This window comes from Ruditapes philippinarum, unplaced genomic scaffold (assembly GCF_026571515.1).
Source record: "Ruditapes philippinarum isolate M1 unplaced genomic scaffold, ASM2657151v2 ctg12_1_1_1_1, whole genome shotgun sequence".
Lineage (NCBI taxonomy): Eukaryota > Metazoa > Mollusca > Bivalvia > Venerida > Veneridae > Ruditapes > Ruditapes philippinarum.
Window position 1 is genome coordinate 105,988 of NW_026861084.1, and position 18,303 is coordinate 124,290.

The 18,303-nt window shown below is 34.0% G+C and overlaps 1 protein-coding gene across 1 annotated transcript; it reads left to right on the forward strand.

The window, feature by feature from the left end:
• Nucleotides 1-4,937: 4,937 nt before the first annotated feature.
• LOC132714447 (uncharacterized) lies at nt 4,938-15,334 on the forward strand. Its single transcript, XM_060697334.1, has 4 exons — nt 4,938-5,171; nt 7,090-7,158; nt 10,472-10,570; nt 12,257-15,334. The coding sequence occupies exons 1-4, from the start codon at nt 5,073-5,075 to the stop codon at nt 12,371-12,373; spliced, it is 384 nt and encodes a 127-aa protein (XP_060553317.1). The 5' UTR covers nt 4,938-5,072; the 3' UTR covers nt 12,374-15,334.
• Nucleotides 15,335-18,303: the final 2,969 nt, after the last annotated feature.

Here is an 18,303-nt window from a genome sequence, read left to right on the forward strand (position 1 = left end):
AAGCAAACAAACAAAACATGTAGTCTAAGCATTTACATAAATTAAAACTAAGCAAAATAACAAACACATAGCAAATTTACAAGCACATAGCACATTTACAGCTTGGGCCACCCCAGACCTGGATCAGTCTCCCAAACTCTTTGTAATTTTCAACATTGCGGATGTCATTAGGGAGACTGTTCCATATCTGGGCACCTTCAAACCGAAAAGAATTCTTACCGTATGTTACTGTTTTGACCCTTGGGACATTTACACTTTTTTGATATCTAAAAGAATAATTGGAATTTTTAAATTGAATTAAATCATTTATATATGGTGGTGATTTTCCGTACAGGCATTTAAACACTTCTTTGGCTATTATACAACTAGGGTACACAGGTTTGTTAAACTCTCCGTTTATTTTGTAAACTTCCTTAAAACTGGAAAAGGTTTGTACCATTTGTTTTCAAAATCTTTAACAAATTTGTTGAATTCACTTATGTGGGATGGTTTATAAATACTTTTTGATGAATCCGAAGGTAGATGACGTTTTGAAAGAAAATGGCGGCAGATGCAATCACTCGATTAGTGGACAAGAATGGAAACATATGTGAAAAGTATTTTTATAAATATGCTACACTTACAAAGGCAGAAGAATAATAAAACATCATTTGAAAGATTCTTAGACACGGATATTCTACTTTTGCAGCATGTCTTCCGAAAACGCATGAAACTATGCAGTCAGCTGTTCATAGAAAAAAAGACATCACAAATGTTACTGGCAATTGCTTAAAATGTACTCCCGAGGACGACAAAGATCAATGAATTATTACCAACTTTAAATATAAAGTATTTGCATTTAACATCTTCCTGTGCACTAAGCGCTACTGCATGGAATTTTAAAAAGACAAAAGTTCTTAAAATTTGAAGTCCCATCTTTCCCTTAGAATATTAGAGAAGCGGGTGTTTGAATTAATAAATTAGACTGTTTAGATACATCTTTGCCATTCTGTAAATTTCATGTGCCAAAATGTATTGCAAATATATGTAACATTTTCTCTCTCGTTATTGTTCTTTGCTTAAGGTATAAGCCCCCTAATGGACACTCTAAAGAACAATAAAATTGACAACATATGTCAGTTATATACCTTGAAGGACACCTGTATGCAAAATTAAAAAAATATATCGTATGGTAAACGAGTTACAGTGTATGGAGATTTTTCTTGGCCATTTCCCCCCTTGAAGGGCCTTATTTAAAATATCCTTAAAATTGACCACAATGAGGGGCTGTTTTCAAAGTTTTTGTCCTGTTTTTGTTTGGGGTCCGCCTGGGCTTCGTGCCACTGGTTATTTTTGCTGGGTCGTGTGGGGGTTGAGTTCATTGAACGCCGCCTTTCCTTGTTGATCTTATTTATCATATTTTTTGCCTAAATTTTCTTTACAGTATATCTTGATCTTGTAAAATATAAAATACTTTTACCGTCTATTTTTTTATTGTATTGGACTTTGAAAATATAAGGTTCCATATTTGATAATAAATTTTGCATAATTCAGCCAATAAATGCTGATAATAATTTTATAATTTAAACGAAACACGTTTTTCTTTGCAAGAGTGATCCAAGAGACACATAAAGAATGTGTAAAGAAGAAAAAATGAAAGAAAAAAAAGTTGCTTCCTCTGGAGTTTGAACCAGCTCCCGTCAGTTTCAATGCAGTTGACAGTAGTTATAACATATATGAATACTCTTCAAAGTGGAGGTAATGCATTAGGTGAGTCATACCTTAAAACAGATATTTGTATGATATACTAATTGCATGATTCTTCAAGAAAAATTTGTAAATTAATTCTGTAATATTAGGGTGCTCATTACTCAAAAAGCATACATGCATGAATGTAGACACCTTTTTGATGATATAATTTACATATACAGCATTCACTGGCAATAAAATATTATAATGATTTATTATAAACTTTATGTTGTAAAGAAAGTCCAAAACGGCAAATGTTGCAGGCTCGGTTTGAGTGAGCCTGTTCATGGACAGTATTGGGAAGTGCAAGCTACTGCCTGTCAATGCACCCCCACACATTTAGCACCGGCTTTAGCAGTAAAATTTGATTACTGAAATTTACACATTTAATATATTTCAATACATGTATGTAGTAAATTGCCAGGAATACCTGTTTGAAACCTAAAAAAATCTAATACATGTACAATAATGAGATAACGGCAAAAATGGCCAAATATTGATTAGAGTCTAACTGGGTTGTGTTTAAAAGCGTCAGCTTTATGATTATATTGTGATCATACACTGGTTAGACTGTTGTCAGAAAATGTTCTATAAATGGTAGGGTTACGAAAAAAGACGTCGGAAAATGACGACTATAAATTTTCATATCCGACCATTTACTGACGTCAGAATCGGACTTAAATCTGACATTGACCGGATGTCGCGTGCTTGCTAGGGAAGTTCTAATATGATTGCAAATCTTTTGTAAACCATGCATTTGTTGTAGCAATTGTAAACCATCTTTACTAGATATGGTTTCAAAAATGTTTGTCATAAAACCCAACCTTTAAACCAAACCGGTTCATGCAAAAGAAACGCACACTAAAAACGAAAAGCAACGGACATCACCGAAAAGCACTCAAATCCCGTCGCGTTATAATCAAGTGTGATTGCTGTCGCAAACTTTGCGAATGTTTTGTAAGTTATACATGTTTTGATTCATTTGATAATTTTGTAATTTCATAATCTTTTATAGCAAAGTTAAATTGAACTACCTTTCATTTGAGAATGCTCCTGACTTTGTTAAAGTAATAAGAAAACTCCTGAACATGTATTATTTCATTGTAAACTCCTTTCTATTGTTCCCGTCGCATGCTTTATATGCTTTTCTTGATTATTTTCCCGCCTTTTATTAGTATATAAGCTTAGATGATATAGCATACAAGTCAGAAAATTCTTTAGGTTCTTAGTGTGTAAGGTCTTCTTGAAACTACTATTGGATTAAAATTAAAGTGATATATTTTGGATATTTAAAATCATTTAGTTTCTGTGGTTATATTTAAAGATAAAAAAGAGTTTTATATAAGTATAGTTAAAATTGATGTTTGTTAATAAATCAAAAAAGTGGGGTATCATATTAAACTGTAAAACGTTTTTTCTGTCTGTTTAGTTCTATTTTCTTATATTTCTAAGTAATTGTTATGACAAATAGTTATAACAAAAACTTAGTAGTAAAAAGCATAATACAAAGGGTGAAATATATTCAAACACTGTTTCAGTGTGGTATAAAGATTTCAGTCTATGAAACATTAGTTAAAAGAAAGTCTACCACAATTGCACCGACGTACGATGTAGATGTAAATATGTTTTTTAAACATATGATTTATTTCATTTTATCGATTTTTAAGTGTTACCAATCGATTTATTTAGGAGAGTTAGTATTTTAGCTTGTCTTTGTTATATATTTTATCATTAATTATATGACTGTTCAGGAATATAGATACGTTGAGTGCTTTCCGGTCCTGTTCAGATACATGTACATTACCGATTAGCAAATAGAATGAAAAATAAGCTTAACTGATTATTCTATGACTCAGTGATATCGAACTAACAGCACTTCCAATATTAACTCTATATTGTGGAGTGTTCTATAACAATGTGGCAGTAAGATGACAAACCTTCACAATGCAGCAATTCAAATTCCACACTTAACGTATTTTTTCTTTATTTTCCCCTCGCATTAATATTACGCTTTGTAAGGTCTTTAAGACCTTTTGGTTCAGAAATAAATACCGGTTCATAAAAAATTATATTCATTAGAAAATAAGAGAAACGTCTAGCTTACTAGAATTAGCTTGACAACTTGAATAAACAATAATTTGTTTTGTGGCACAATAATTTCTTCGTAAAGATAATTAAGATACATCATTTTTTTTTCATTTTAGAATAAGTTATCGGTCCTATAAACTGCTGAGAATTAAGATGACATACTTTCACAAGAGAGCGGCTATCTATTCTTTTTTGTTCTTGCATATATTATGTTGCATATTTCTTTGCTATCTTTGAACCTTTTGACTCAGTGACACCCAGGAATGTATTATATATTAGAAAATAAGGGAAACAATATGTCGATTGACAACTTGAATAAAAATATTTTGTGACAATTTCTTGACACGTGTTATCACTAGGATAATTTAATCATTAATGATATGCAATCAAATGGCAAGACGTCTACATAAAATATGATAAAGAAGATCAACAAGAAAAGGCGGCGTTCAATGAACGCAACCCCCTACGACCCAGCAACAATGGCAAAAAGGAGCCCAGACGGACCCAAAACAAAAACAGGACAGGCCACAAGTTTTTAAGCCTATAAAAACACGGTTTCCTTAATTATTTTCAAACCTTCACATGGCAGCAAATCATTTTATTTGTTAAAAAGGGTTATTGGGGAGGTACATGTGGTTTTCAAAAGTAAAAATTATAAACTTTGAAACAATTTTTTTATACTTTTACTAAATTCCAAAGAAATTTAGAGGTAATCTTTCATTAGATAACAAAATTATTAAAGTTGGTTAAAAAAGCGTTAGAAAGGGACGTCGCGTTTTACTGAGGTGGGGTTTTGTCCACTCTATAAAATTTAGATGTTGGGTTTTGTCTACTCTATAAAATTTTGAGGTGTTGGGTTTTGATGTGTGGGGTTTTGTCCGTCTTCCTATAAATATCACTGTTTCCCGTCTTATACTTAGGTAATATTTATAGGCAAATATGAGCTAAAATGGACTTAATAATTCAATCTCTAAAAAATCTTCGAGACTGCAATGCTTTATTTGATGTTTGACCATTCTACAAACAACGAGGAACGAAACTTGTTTAGTACTTTACTTCCTTCCCTGAGTTTTATTTTATTCCGCATAGCACGGTACCATACGGCTATAATCAAGGCTAGTACTTTTATGTACTTCAATTGAAGAGTTAGGCGGTGAAGCAAGATTTCACATAGCCGACGAAATAAAGCGAGTTTGACTTAATCTGTTTGTCAGTCATTAAGATATTTAGGTTTTACCATATATCAAGCAGATAAGATGAACCCAAGTTATAAAGATATTGGGGAATACTTTGCCAAACAATACTACCAGATGTATGACACAGGGAACATAGATCAGCTAGCCTCTATGTATCATGTAAGATCTTAGGGTGTTTTCGTTATAATCATTATGAATAGCTCCAACCTATGTGTAAAGATCTATTGTTAGAAAGAGAGACTGATCAAGTCATGTTGAAAATTATATGAACCACTGACTTCTCATCAATACACATCCCTACTTGCTTTAAGTATATTTTGCCTTAAAAAGAAAGTGGGGATACATGCCATGTTATGGGGATACATGCCATGTTCAGAAATTTAATCACATAATCAGGGCTGCCGATTTTCCGCGGATTTCGTGAGCTGGGTCATTTTTGAGATTGATGTAAATTCGACAAAGACAATAAATTCATTCGTCATATTTTATACAGTACCCAAAAACCGGCACACTTCGGCTTTTATCGTTACGCTAGCCGCCTATGGTATGTCTGTAAGCGCTTTTCTCATTTGTCAAATAGAGTCTTTTCTGGCATTCTATTTTAGAATAACCAATCAAATTTCAGTTTACATTGTCGCTCTTGTCTGTTGTCAAAATGCGTCAAAATGTCGGATACTAAAGTGTCTCTGAATGGCTTTAAAGGCAACCAAGGAAGTCAAATTTAGAGTCCAGGAAATTGATTTTAGGGCATACCAAATCATCAGAATCCAGGAGCTTCCGGGGGCTTCGCCTCCTGGGCCCCCACCAGGGCTCTGTCCTGCACCCGCAAAGGGGGCTTCTGCAGCCCCCTTGACCCCCGGCGTATTTTCCTCTGATTTTGCAATTTGCTGTTGGCAGCCCTGATATTAATGTAAACTATTATTTGCGGCTATGTTATCACGAAGCTATACTTACATGGAGAGGAAGCTATGATATCAAACACTTGTCACAGGGTGAGAAAAATGTGCAGATTAATGGGGGAAAAGAGTCAACTCGGCCCTATACCAACTCGGCACGGGTCAACTCGGCCCACTTTACAAAAATATATATAACGTATTAACTTTGCTTTGCATTTTGTAAATTTGAATGAATGCGTCAATCATAATTATCACCTAATTAATCGGTATCCTTAACATACACACTGATTGATAATAATAAGTATTTAATTTTACGGTTAAACCTACCACGATTCAGAAATACAGTGAGATACGCAATCGGTGATCTTTACTCGCAATTCTACTCATAAGAAAAGCCTGTCTGCTGCTAGTTCGGAAACTGTCAATTCGTGTATTATAAATAATTACAAGAATTACAATAAATAGTGATAACACAAACCTAAATATTAATAATTGAAAAGTGGGCCGAGTTGACCCGTGCCGAGTTGGAAAAGGGCCGAGCTGACTCGGGGGCCGAGTACGTTTTAGGGCCGAGCTGACCCGGATTCATTGACGGGACTTTAACCAGGTACCCTCAGAATATCGTTCAGCGGCTCTTCTGACCACATTTGGTGGCCACGGCTACGGACACAGATTTCATGTCCCATTCTGCAGAACAGACACCATGAAGTTCTCCTTTGTACCTTCGGCCTTCCGCCTGTGGAACCAGCTTCCAGAGCACCTAGCCACAGCAGTCAACCTTGAGGCCTTCAAGGGAGGACTAGTCATGGGGCCCTAATATGCCAGAGTTGATTTTATGTTTAACATGTTCTTCTTTTAAATTTGCACTTATTCGCCTCATAACACTTTGTACATACACCCTATATGTTAATGCCCCAGAGTGGGTTATGTACAGTATTGGAAGAAGAAGAAGAGGAGCTTGCACACCAGATACAAATTTTATCTAATTACACATGTGGAAAATCAATTTCAGCAAACTGGTTTAACCATTTCGATACACAATACAAAATTATACCTTTTACAACGTCTGATATTTTAAGCGTTACATAATAATAAATTGTCTATGTTTACTCAAATGTCAACAAAATATTTTGTCTGAAAATTGAAAAATTATTATTCGTAAATTCTAACTTACTTTGCAGGACTCTGCTCTATTAACATTTGAAGGTGATCAGAAACAAGGAAAAGAAGCAATACGAGCTAAACATGGCGTAAGTATTATTTCAAGGGACTACATACATGTATATACTTCACCACATCCCAAGGTTTATTGAGAATTTAAGAATAGGATGATAATCAGCCCTGTGTTCACATGAGATTTAACCCCTTCTGAAAAAGGGGTTGCCTTCACTAATTGAGACATAAGAAATGCAGTCCCCTTTTATCCCAGCATGATCATAACATTGATTAAATGGGTTTAAACAACTGGAGTCTATGCATCTCTTAGATCTAGCAGGTGAGGTTGTTTTGACCCCTGGTGTTGCTTTAAGAATGTGAGACCTGAGGTCGACCAAAGTCATCTGTGCTGTTCTGGTGCCATGTGACCTGTACTGTGTTGGTGTGGCAAACAAATAAACAAACAAAACAAACATAAGATATTTAGAGTTAGATCAAAATTCAAATTCTCAACAGTTAATGCTTTCAGGTATTAAAATAATAAATGTTATCTTATGTGGACTTGAAATGTTACAAGATGATGAAAGTTAATAACAGTTTTAATACATGTGCTTTTAAAAGATGACTCAAATACCGATACTTATCTCAACATTGATCTTAATTTTGTTCAAGTAATTTACATCAAATTGTTATTCTTAAATCTTATCATAAATTAATGTAGTTATACCCCCAAAAACGAAGTTTGGGGGGTATATAGGAGTCACCCCGTGGTCGGTCGGTGGGTCGGTCCAGACGTCCGTTGCATTTTCCTTGTCCGGAGCATAATTTGAAGACTAATGGTTGGAATTCCATATAACTACATACAATGGTCAAGCACATTGAGAGGAAGTGCAGTGCACAAGAACCATAACTCTATCTTGACTAATTACAGAGTTATTGCCCTTTGTTACTTTTCCTTGTCCGGGGCATAACTTGAAAACTACTGGTTGGAATTCAAAACAACTTCATACAATTGACAAACACAATAAGGGGAAGTGCAGTGCACAAGAACCATAACTCTATCTAAAGTAATACAGAGTTATTGCCCTTTGTTACTTTTCCATTGCTTTCTTTTGTCCGGACCATAACTTGAAGACTAATGGTTGGAATTCAATATCACTACATACAATGGTCAAGCACATTGAGAGGAAGTGCAGTGCACAAGAACCATAACTCTATCTTGACTAATTACAGAGTTATTGCCCTTTGTTACTTTTCCTTATCCGGGGCATAACTTGAAAACTACTGGTTGGAATTCAAAACAACTTCATACAATTGTCAAACACAGTAAGGGGAAGTGCAGTGCATAAGAACCATAACTCTATCTAAAGTAATTACAGAGTTATTGCCCTTTGTTACTTTTCCTTGTCCGGGCATAACTTGAAAACTACTGGTTGGAATTCAAAACAACTTCATACAATTGTCAAACACAGTAAGGGGAAGTGCAGTGCATAAGAACCATAACTCTATCTAAAGTAATTACAGAGTTATTGCCCTTTGTTACTTTTCCATTGCTTTCTTTTGTCCGGACCATAACTTGAAGACTAATTGTTGGAATTCATTATAACTTCATACAATGGTCAAGCACATTGAGAGGAAGTGCAGTGCACAAGAACCATAACTCCATCTTGACTTATTGTGTCGCCTCTACGGAGTAGTGGCGACATATAGGGATCACTTTTCCGTTGTCCGTCTGTCTGTCTGTCACAAAACTTGTCCGGACAACTCCTCATAAACTACTGGTGCAATTTCATCCAAACTTTACAGGAATGATCAGTACCAAGTCTTGTTGTGCATATTGTCAGAATTTTCCGGTTCAATGATTTTTGTCAGAGTTATGGACCTTTAATAATTTTTATTTTTAAAGTTTGTCCGGACTACTTCTCTTATACCACTTATGCAATTTCAATGAAACTTTACAGGATTGATCTGTAGCTCAAGTCCTTGCGCATATTGCACGGGTTTTCCGGTTGAATGATTTTTTGCCGAGTTATGGCCCTTTGATAAAAGGTGTTTTTTTCTGTGTGTTGCCAGATACACAAAAGCTTGTCCGGACTACTCCTCATAAACTACTGGTGCAATTTCATCCAAACTTTAGAGGAATGATCAGTACCAAGTCTAGTTGTGCACTGTCCGTCTGTCTGTCACAAAACTTGTCCCAACATGAAATTGGCCATCATGAGGCGACACGTGATCACTGATCGCTCTTGTTACAGAGTTACTGCCCTTTGTTACTTTTCCTTGTCCAGAGTATGACTTTTTTGTCCGGAGCATAACTTGAAGACTAATGGTTGGAATTCAATATAACTTCATACAATGGTCAAGCACATTGAGAGGAAGTGCAGTGCACAAGAACCATAACTCCATCTTGACAAATTACAGAGTTATTGCCCTTTGTTACTTTTCCTTGTCCAGAGCATAACTTGAAGACTAATATTTGGAATTCAATACAACTTCATACAGTTGTCAAGGACATTAAAAGGAAGTGCAGTGCATAAGAGCCATAACTCCATTTTGACGAAATACAGAGTTACTGCCCTTTGATACTTTTCTTTGTCTGGAGCATAACTTAAAACGTACTGGTTGAAATTCAAAACAACTTCATACAATGGTCAAGCACAAAAAGAGGAAGTGCAGTGCACAAGAACTATAACTCCATCTTCAGTATTTATAGAGTTATTGCCCTTTGTTCCTTTTCTTTGTCTTTCTGGACTTATTACAGAGTAATTCAATAAAACTTCATCAATGGCCAACCACATTGAAAGGGAATGCAACATACAAGAACCACAACTATCTTTAATTGCCCACAACCATAACTTTATATTTCAATTCTTTTACAAGGTATTCTGTTACTAGTAACATCCTCATTTCCGAAGCAGTCTTGTGGGGGTATTAATCACATTTAGTGATAGTTCTAGTTGGTTTTATTCCAAGCCATCAATTTTTCATATTACGAATGTGCACTAAAGTGTACTATATTTAGCATAATAATCGCCAAATTTTAACCCAGCAATAAAACAAAATCTGTATCCAAATGTTCTTTAAAACATTCAAATTATATTTGATATGGTTATGTTTTTGACTTAGGATCACCAGCAGTAAAATAACCCCGGAACTTTGATGAACATCTTCGCAAGTACCAGCAAATTAATCTTTTTAAGCATAAACTGTATTATCTTTTAACTATCCTATTTGAAAAGTTTCTTTTCTAGTGAGGTCTTTCTTACGGAATCCCATATAGCAAAAAACTTTAAAAAAAAATAAATATAACATATAGATATAATTTAACATGAATAGACTAAGACAACCGAAAATGTTTTAGAATTATATATTTTCTAATTACATTTATCAAGACATGTTACATTTCAGGTCTTGGCAGCTAAGACATGCCATAACATTACAACAATAGATTGTCAGCCAACTTATAATGACAATGGAGTTACAGTTTCTATTGTTGGACAAATAAAGGTAACATTGCTATTGAGATGTCTCAATTTTTTTTAAAGTTGGAATTTTAAAATTATGTGAGCTCTTGATGCTTGGTTTCCACTTTTGCTTTTAGGATTGATGGCAGTTTGTTGAAATATTAATTTTTAATATGAATCAAACATGTATTGTCCATTCATCTTGGTTCATCTGTATATGCTTGAAGGTCAATTTGGTCATATTATGGTATGGCACTTTTCGGTTTGTTAACCAAATCAGTGAACTTGATAACTATTATGTGTACTGTCATACATAACAGGGAAGATGGTCATGGCCAAAAAATTGATCCAAATCCGTTATGAGATCATAAGGTCACAGGTCACAGTGGTCAGTAGAGTACCCCTATTGAGGATAGGTTTGTGAAACTGGCATTTCCACTGACCTTTAGATGACCTCTGTTTATTATCATTTGGATAAAGGTCAAGGTCACAGTGGCATTTAGAAGATAATACTTATCTGCTATCTTAAAAAAGAATATTAGGTATGTGAAACTTGGTTGAGACATTTCCCATTGTCATTAGATGACTACTATTGATATTGATGTCAAGGTCACAGTGACTTTGTGGAAAATCATTTTCTGCACACTTACCCAAAATGGAATAAGCCTAGGTTTGTGAAACTTGGTTAAAACATTGCCTTGACCAACTGATTTTGGTCATTAGGTCAAAGGTCAAGGTCACACTAAGTGTAAATTTCTTGTCAGGAGGATTCCTGGGGTCAAAATAGGTCTAGGCCGAGGGAGTGGGGGGGGGGGCACTTAGTTAAAATAGATTTGTAAAGATTAATACATTTGCCTTTCTCAGAGAAACAACAATGCCTAGAGACTGAGGATTGCCTATATAAGGAATTTAATGTTAGCATTGGTTTCACAAAGAAATGTCAATTTATCTGAAAAAGTAATTTGATATGTGATTTTCCTGTTAAAGGAATATATATATTTTTTTTTTTTTTGCTAAAATGCAATTTCAAATGGCAATAACAATTCCTTGAGGCAAATTATGTCTTGATTTTCACTAATTGGTTTGTTGATGAGTATTGAGAGTGGTGTCACTAAACCATTTAGCTTCATGTGTTCCAGAAACTGTCTGTATTGTGTTCACATATCATGTTTTCTAGGAAGTGAACCAAAACTTTTACCAGAATTTTGTTGATTATGATTCAATACAGTTTACTGTTTACCATTGTATACATATTTCTAGTATATTGGCACAATTTGTTTTCTATACTTTTTAACATGTAGTTTTTAGCTTATTGAAGAATAGAGAGTGCTGTTGTACACGTCCAGGGTTTGCCCAGTCCGGCCATGTTGTCATTGCCATCACACTTTGGTTAAGTTTTTGCGTGCTCAACAACTGAAGGGAATGGGTTGAAACTTAACAGACTTATTTGAGAGCATAACTCAAACATGAATTTTGACAGACTTATGGTCCTTTTTGAACTTGAAAATTCTATATTATCCAGGCTCATGTTTTACTATCAAGCAATGAAGCTAGTGGAGCGCTTTGTCCTAAAAACAGCTTTTGTTAAATCTTTGTGTGTTTTGCTTTTTGAACTTGTTCAAAGTTCATATATATATTAAGGTGAATGGAAGTCCATATTTTTAGCTTTGTGAAAGCAACATTTGGTAGCATGTGTTTGCATTACAAATATTCTTGTTTTTAATTACAGACTGAAGGAGAGGATAAAGTGCTTGGATTTACACATATGTTTATAATACGGCCATTCGAAGATGGGAACTTTTACATAACCAACGAAGTTTTTCGACTGGCGTTGCATAACTTTTAGACTCGAAACAGAAACTTATTGTCAATAATGATGTTATAATGTTCTAACATGGTGTAACAGTTTTCATCCAGTTGAAATTCTGATATAGGATACAAAGTTTTATGAAAGTGTTTTCTTTTATGTCATATTTATTTCCTGTCGGTTCTTTTTAACAAACGAAAGATGCATTGATCGGTATTATTTTCTGATGGCATTCTCCAAATGTTTGAAAGGAATTTATTTGTTCATTTTTAAAAAAAAAATTATTTGATCAAAACATGTTTGTAGAACAACTTACAGAAATATCATAGTCAGGATATTCGTATATGTAATGAAGATCATGTAACTAAGGTTATTTTGTGTGCGTGTGTGATTTTTAAAAAATCATAATGTATAATATGTCAGTTATATAAAAGGTATTGTTTTTTAGCTCACCAGATTCAAAGGTTCAGGGTTTGTTACAACTTAGGATTGGGAGAGGTTAAGAGCTTGTTGGAACTATCAATTCATGTGTTGTGTTGGCAAGATTCAGACTTGGGTCTGTAGTGGCTTGAATGTATTACAGTCTTCCCTCTAGCTTGGCAATCTAACTACTTGCAGTTGTTTTTACCTATCAATGCAGCTAAAATTAGAGAAGCTTTAAATCAACTTTTAATGAACAAATATATAGATCATTAGCGAATTCATTTATATGGTTAATTAGTAAATTCAAAATGAATAATCTTTTAACAGTGCTCTTTAAACTTTAATGTTAATATTTTTTTAGGATCAGATCTGAAATAAATTCCAAACAAACTTTAAAGGACTCCACTGAATTGTTCTTTTTTTAAATAAAAAAAAATAATTTTTTTGAGATTCATGGTCCATTTGATGTAGGTCCAGACCAAAAAAATCAGATTATTCACTTACAATGTTTTTCCAGATAAGTATTCTAATTGTGAAAAATGACCAGAAAATGAAAAGCATTGCAACGCTTTCACTAACATTGAGCTAAGAATAGCACAACAATGCAATTTTCAGTTTATTTCTGATTATATTTCTGAATTATCTTATGCATATCTTTCAGATTTAATTGGTGCACCAGATTTTGTAAGACATTCAAAATTCATGTTTTTAGGCTTTGTACCTCAGGGGAGTTCCTTTAAATCTCATTTGAAGGCTGATAGTTCAAGTTAAGGGGATGATGTTCAAGCAAAACACAAATTAATTTTTGAGGAGAAAGAAAATATATATCCATGTGAATCCATAACAAACAGAAAGAACGTCACCAAGGATATTCTTGCCTTATATTATTCTTTTTAGCTGTTTTGATTATAGTAAATAATTATTTGAGTAATTTTTCAACATGAATATGTAGTTAAGTCTTTATCAAAGTTTGTTTAGAGCTGTCATTGAAAGAAACAACGTTGCTGTATCTTTGATAATTTTCTGTCCCTGGAGTATCAACACAGATTTTGAAATATATAATAAGATAATTTTGACACAGTAATTTTAAATGTCTAGAAATGACAAAAATTCACCCCAAGCAAACAGTTGCCACGTCAAAAGGCCATGTCTAAAACTATACCGTCCTTTAATGAACAACTTTTTTTAATCCTTTGTTCATAGCAATGAGGCCCACAGGGTAGATTGCCTTTGTTGCAACTGTGAAGCCTCTTTCAATAAAGACTTATATAAAAGAGCCAAAAAAAAATATGCAGAGGGGATTTATAAACAAAACAAATCCTAATAATATGCACAAAATATGTAATTTACTGAATTTTAATATGGAAACATATGGAGAGTGATATAGATAAATAATATTCAGTATATTCGTATAATGTCTGTCATTCCAGATCGATATATTGTTAATACGCTTTGGACTGAATCAGTGACGGCTGTAGTTTAAAAATCACTAGTTCTGCTGATTTTATATCATCACTCCTCAAATAAGTCAATATTAACTCTCTTTAACCTGTTACTTTGGTGATTGACTTTAAACTATATGTATCATGTCCTTATACAATGTAAGGATCCCAACTACCCTTGTTGGTAATTACTCGAGGGGATGTTTGTTGTTTCATAGAAATAAAATTATAGCTTTTCTTGTAGAGTGATAATTTGTGTTTCTTGCTTTAAATCTATGAAATTTGCTTTAGATTTTACTGTTCTATTTCTTATTAACCAGTAGGCACTGATATAATCAAAAGAGCAATTGCATTTCATTGACTGTTGAACTAAAATATGATGTACTCTTCAGCCAGGCAATTTTTATTGTTGTACATGTATAATGTACGGACCTGTATACTATGTGTATATTTGATAAATTTTGTTGATGGTGTTAGGATCTGTGTTAATTCTGATAAACAACTGAAATATCTGCTATCCAGTGATTGTTTTACATGTATCATTAATAATTTTATCATTAAAATGCCAAGATGTGATTTTTACCATCAATTTTCATCTGAATGTGAATTCAATTCTGATTTTTAGTTAAAATGTAAACAAGAAGTGATAAACATTATCAAAAAATTTATTTTATAATGCTATAAACTATGATAAAGTCTGTATTAAGCATATACAAGTATGAATGATTAAATTGTAGATTTTATTGTAGAATATTACTCGTTGTAAATCTATATGTATCTTGTATTCCTGTACTGGAAACGGTCCATTGCCTCATTACACATAATCACTGTAATCGCATGTTGACATGGAATGTTTGTATAACATACATTAACAGATTCTCCAAGATTAACTGACATCCCTTATATTAAGAATGTTATGGAACGTTTTTATGTGTATTTTTTTCAGGCATCTTTCCTACTTGTTTTGAAATTGTGGTTACACATTATCACGAAGGACAGAATTACACTTGTTCTCAGTTCATCTTGGAAGAGTTGATGTAACTTTTCAAGTGTGCATTTACTGTTTTGTTGGCTTGTGTTTCAATCTATGCTCATATCACTTATGCCTCATGAATATTAAATCTGAAAATAATGATATTGTTGTTGTTTTACTAGAACCACAAACCTTCTATTAGTTTGCTGGATAGATTTCTTACATGAAAGAACCAAGTCTTTTCCTGTTTCAGAACACACAGCAATGGACATTGACATTTTTTGGTAGTGGAATTTTCCATTCTATGCTTAGTCTACTCCTCACAAACTTAAACCAAAACGAGGTCAACCAGTGACTATTATCAAAGTTTAGCAATTGGACAGACAGTTGTTTGAAGTCAGTGACCTAATACTCTAGGCTACAGAAGCCTCTTATCATCCACACCTCTTGTAGCTGAGAGGTTGCCTTTAATAGCATAAGAATTGCAGCCACTGTTTATCCCTCTGTGATCGTAAAAGGTGACTAAATGAGTGAATAGCTGGAGTCTATGCATCTTTTAGCTCCAGCAGGTGAGGTGATTTTGACCCCTGGTGTTGCTTTGAAGTTTGTTATTCCCCCGAAGGGTGCCATATTAAAATCACACTTTCTGTGGGTCCCCACTTCCATTTGTGTCCAGAATGTAACTTTGTCATATTTTGAGGAATTTTGAAATAGCTTGGCACAAATGTCCTCCACATCAAGACAATGTGTTGCGTCCCTACCTCAAGGTCACACTAACAGTTTGAAGTTTTACATTATCACAATTTAGAGTTAATTGGTACATACATTCGTGTCCGTCCTGCATCAAAGGATTTTAAAATAACTAGGCATAAATGTAGGCATAAAGACCTATGTTCCTGCTTCCAAGGTCAAGGTCACTCTAATAGGTTCAAGGTACTTATGCTAGTAAGAAGAGTTTGAAGGTACACAATAGTTTCCAAACTGTAACACTCGTGCATTGAAGGATTTTAAATTAACTAGGCATAAATGTCTACCACATCAAGACGATGTGTCGCGTCCAAGTATTACGTCCCTACCTCAAAGGTCAAGGCCACAATAACATTTTGAAGTTTCATATTATTACAATTAGAGTTAATAGGTACACATTATCATGTCTGGACTGTAACTTTGTCATGCATCCAAGGAATTAGAATAACTTGGCAAAAATGTCAACCACATCAAGACGATGTGTTGCGTCCAAGAATCACGCCCCTATTTCAAAGGTCAAGGTCACACATTTTGAAGTTTCATGTTATCACAAGAGTTTATAGGTACACACATTTCATTTTGTGTCCGGACTAACTTTGTCATGCATCAAAGGATTTTAGAGTAACTTGGCATAAATGTCTGCCACATAAAGACGATGTGTCGCGTCTAAGAACAACTTCTCTACCTCAAAGGTCAAGGTCACACTACCATTTTGAAGTTCACTTTATCACAATTAGAGTTTTAGGTACACACATTCGTGTCCGGACTGTAACTTTGTCATGCATCAAAGGATTCTAAAATAACTACACATGAATGTCTACCACATCAAGACGACATGTTGCGTCAAAGACCCATGTCCCTCCCTTCAAGGTCAAGGTCACACATATAGTTTGAAGGTATTCATTCTCTCAAGAAGAGTTTGAAGATACACATTCTTGTCCGGACTGTTACTTTGTTATGTATGGAAGGATTTTAAAATAACTTGGCACAAATGTCTACCACATCAAGATGATGTGTCGCAGCTAAGGTTCATGTCGGTCAGTGCGTTGTGACACAAAAATCCTTTACAGACTGTAACTCTTTCATGCATTGAGGGATTTTGAAATAACTTGTCACAAATGTCCATCACATGACAACATTGTGTTGCGTCCCACAACCACTTCCCTTCTTCAAAAGTCAAGGTCACACTTATATTTTGAAGGTTCACGCTATCACAATTAGAGATTATAGGTACACACATTCATGTCAATACTATAACTTTGTCATGCATTGAAGAGTTTAAAAATAACTTGACACAAATGTCTACCACATCAAGATGACTTTTTTTGTGTAAGACCTATATTATGTTCCTGCCTCCAAGGTCAAGGTCACTAACAGTTTGAAGGTACTTGTGCTCATAAGAAGAGTATGAAGGTACACATCATTTTCCAAACTGTAACACTATCATACATTGAAGGATTTTAAAATAATTTGGCATAAATGTCTACCACATCAAGATGATGTACGTGTCGCATCCAAGACCCTTGTCCCAAGGTGTTAAGTTTGCTATAAATAGCACTTTATTTCACATGAACAATTAAGCAATTAGTTACTTTCACCTGCATGCTTAAGAAACCTTTTCGGGGACATTCGTCACAGCTCTCGTTACACCTGAAGTTGGCCAAAATCAACATATGACCTATTCTAAAATCCCAAACAAAACATCCGCACTCAGACAAGAAAACTTTGCAAATAAAATATATATCCAAGTAACAAGCTCTTGATAACATTTTTGTCACTTTTTTCAATTCTTTAAGTAATATAATTTTCTTGCATATCAGACAGGATTTTCTATGGTTATATCAGTGCTGGAAAAAAAACTTCTTAAAGACAAGTTAAATGCTTAAAATGATGTCGTTCCCACGTGCCTTTATAAATGAATCACATGGTTAGAATGATGTTATGAATACATATTAGGAAAACTCTGAAAATCTTCCTCTTGAAATCTGTTTGAATTTAAAACAAACTTAAGGTTTATTGACTAATATTGTTAAAAATATTTTGGTTAAAATATATATATGCTAGGGGTCACTTGCAGAAATCAAAGATAAAAATTGTGGTTTTATCTGTTGGTCAAATTTTGATATGATTAAATAAGATATGATTAATAGATGACTGACTACCAATTTTATAGGATGTGTTTCCAAATATAGATAAAACTTTGCAAATTTTCCAACAAACTCTGGTGGCTGATACTGGGCCATTATGGTCCTCTTATTTTTTTTATTTTATTTTTTTTTTTGGGGGGGGGGGAGGGGAACTTTCAAAGTTCTTTAAAAACATTTACCTTGAGTTTTTTCCTTAAGTGTAAATATAAAGAGAATTTCAAAAAGCTAGATTGTTGT

Excerpts from the sequence above, each read along its gene's own strand:
- LOC132714447 (XM_060697334.1), top strand. The coding sequence starts at position 5,073 with ATGAACCCAAGTTATAAAGATATTGGGGAATACTTTGCCAAACAATAC. Across the intron at positions 7,159-10,471 it reads CAATACGAGCTAAACATGGC|GTCTTGGCAGCTAAGACATG; the intron begins GTAAGTATTATT and ends GTTACATTTCAG. Across the intron at positions 10,571-12,256 it reads CTATTGTTGGACAAATAAAG|ACTGAAGGAGAGGATAAAGT; the intron begins GTAACATTGCTA and ends TTTTAATTACAG.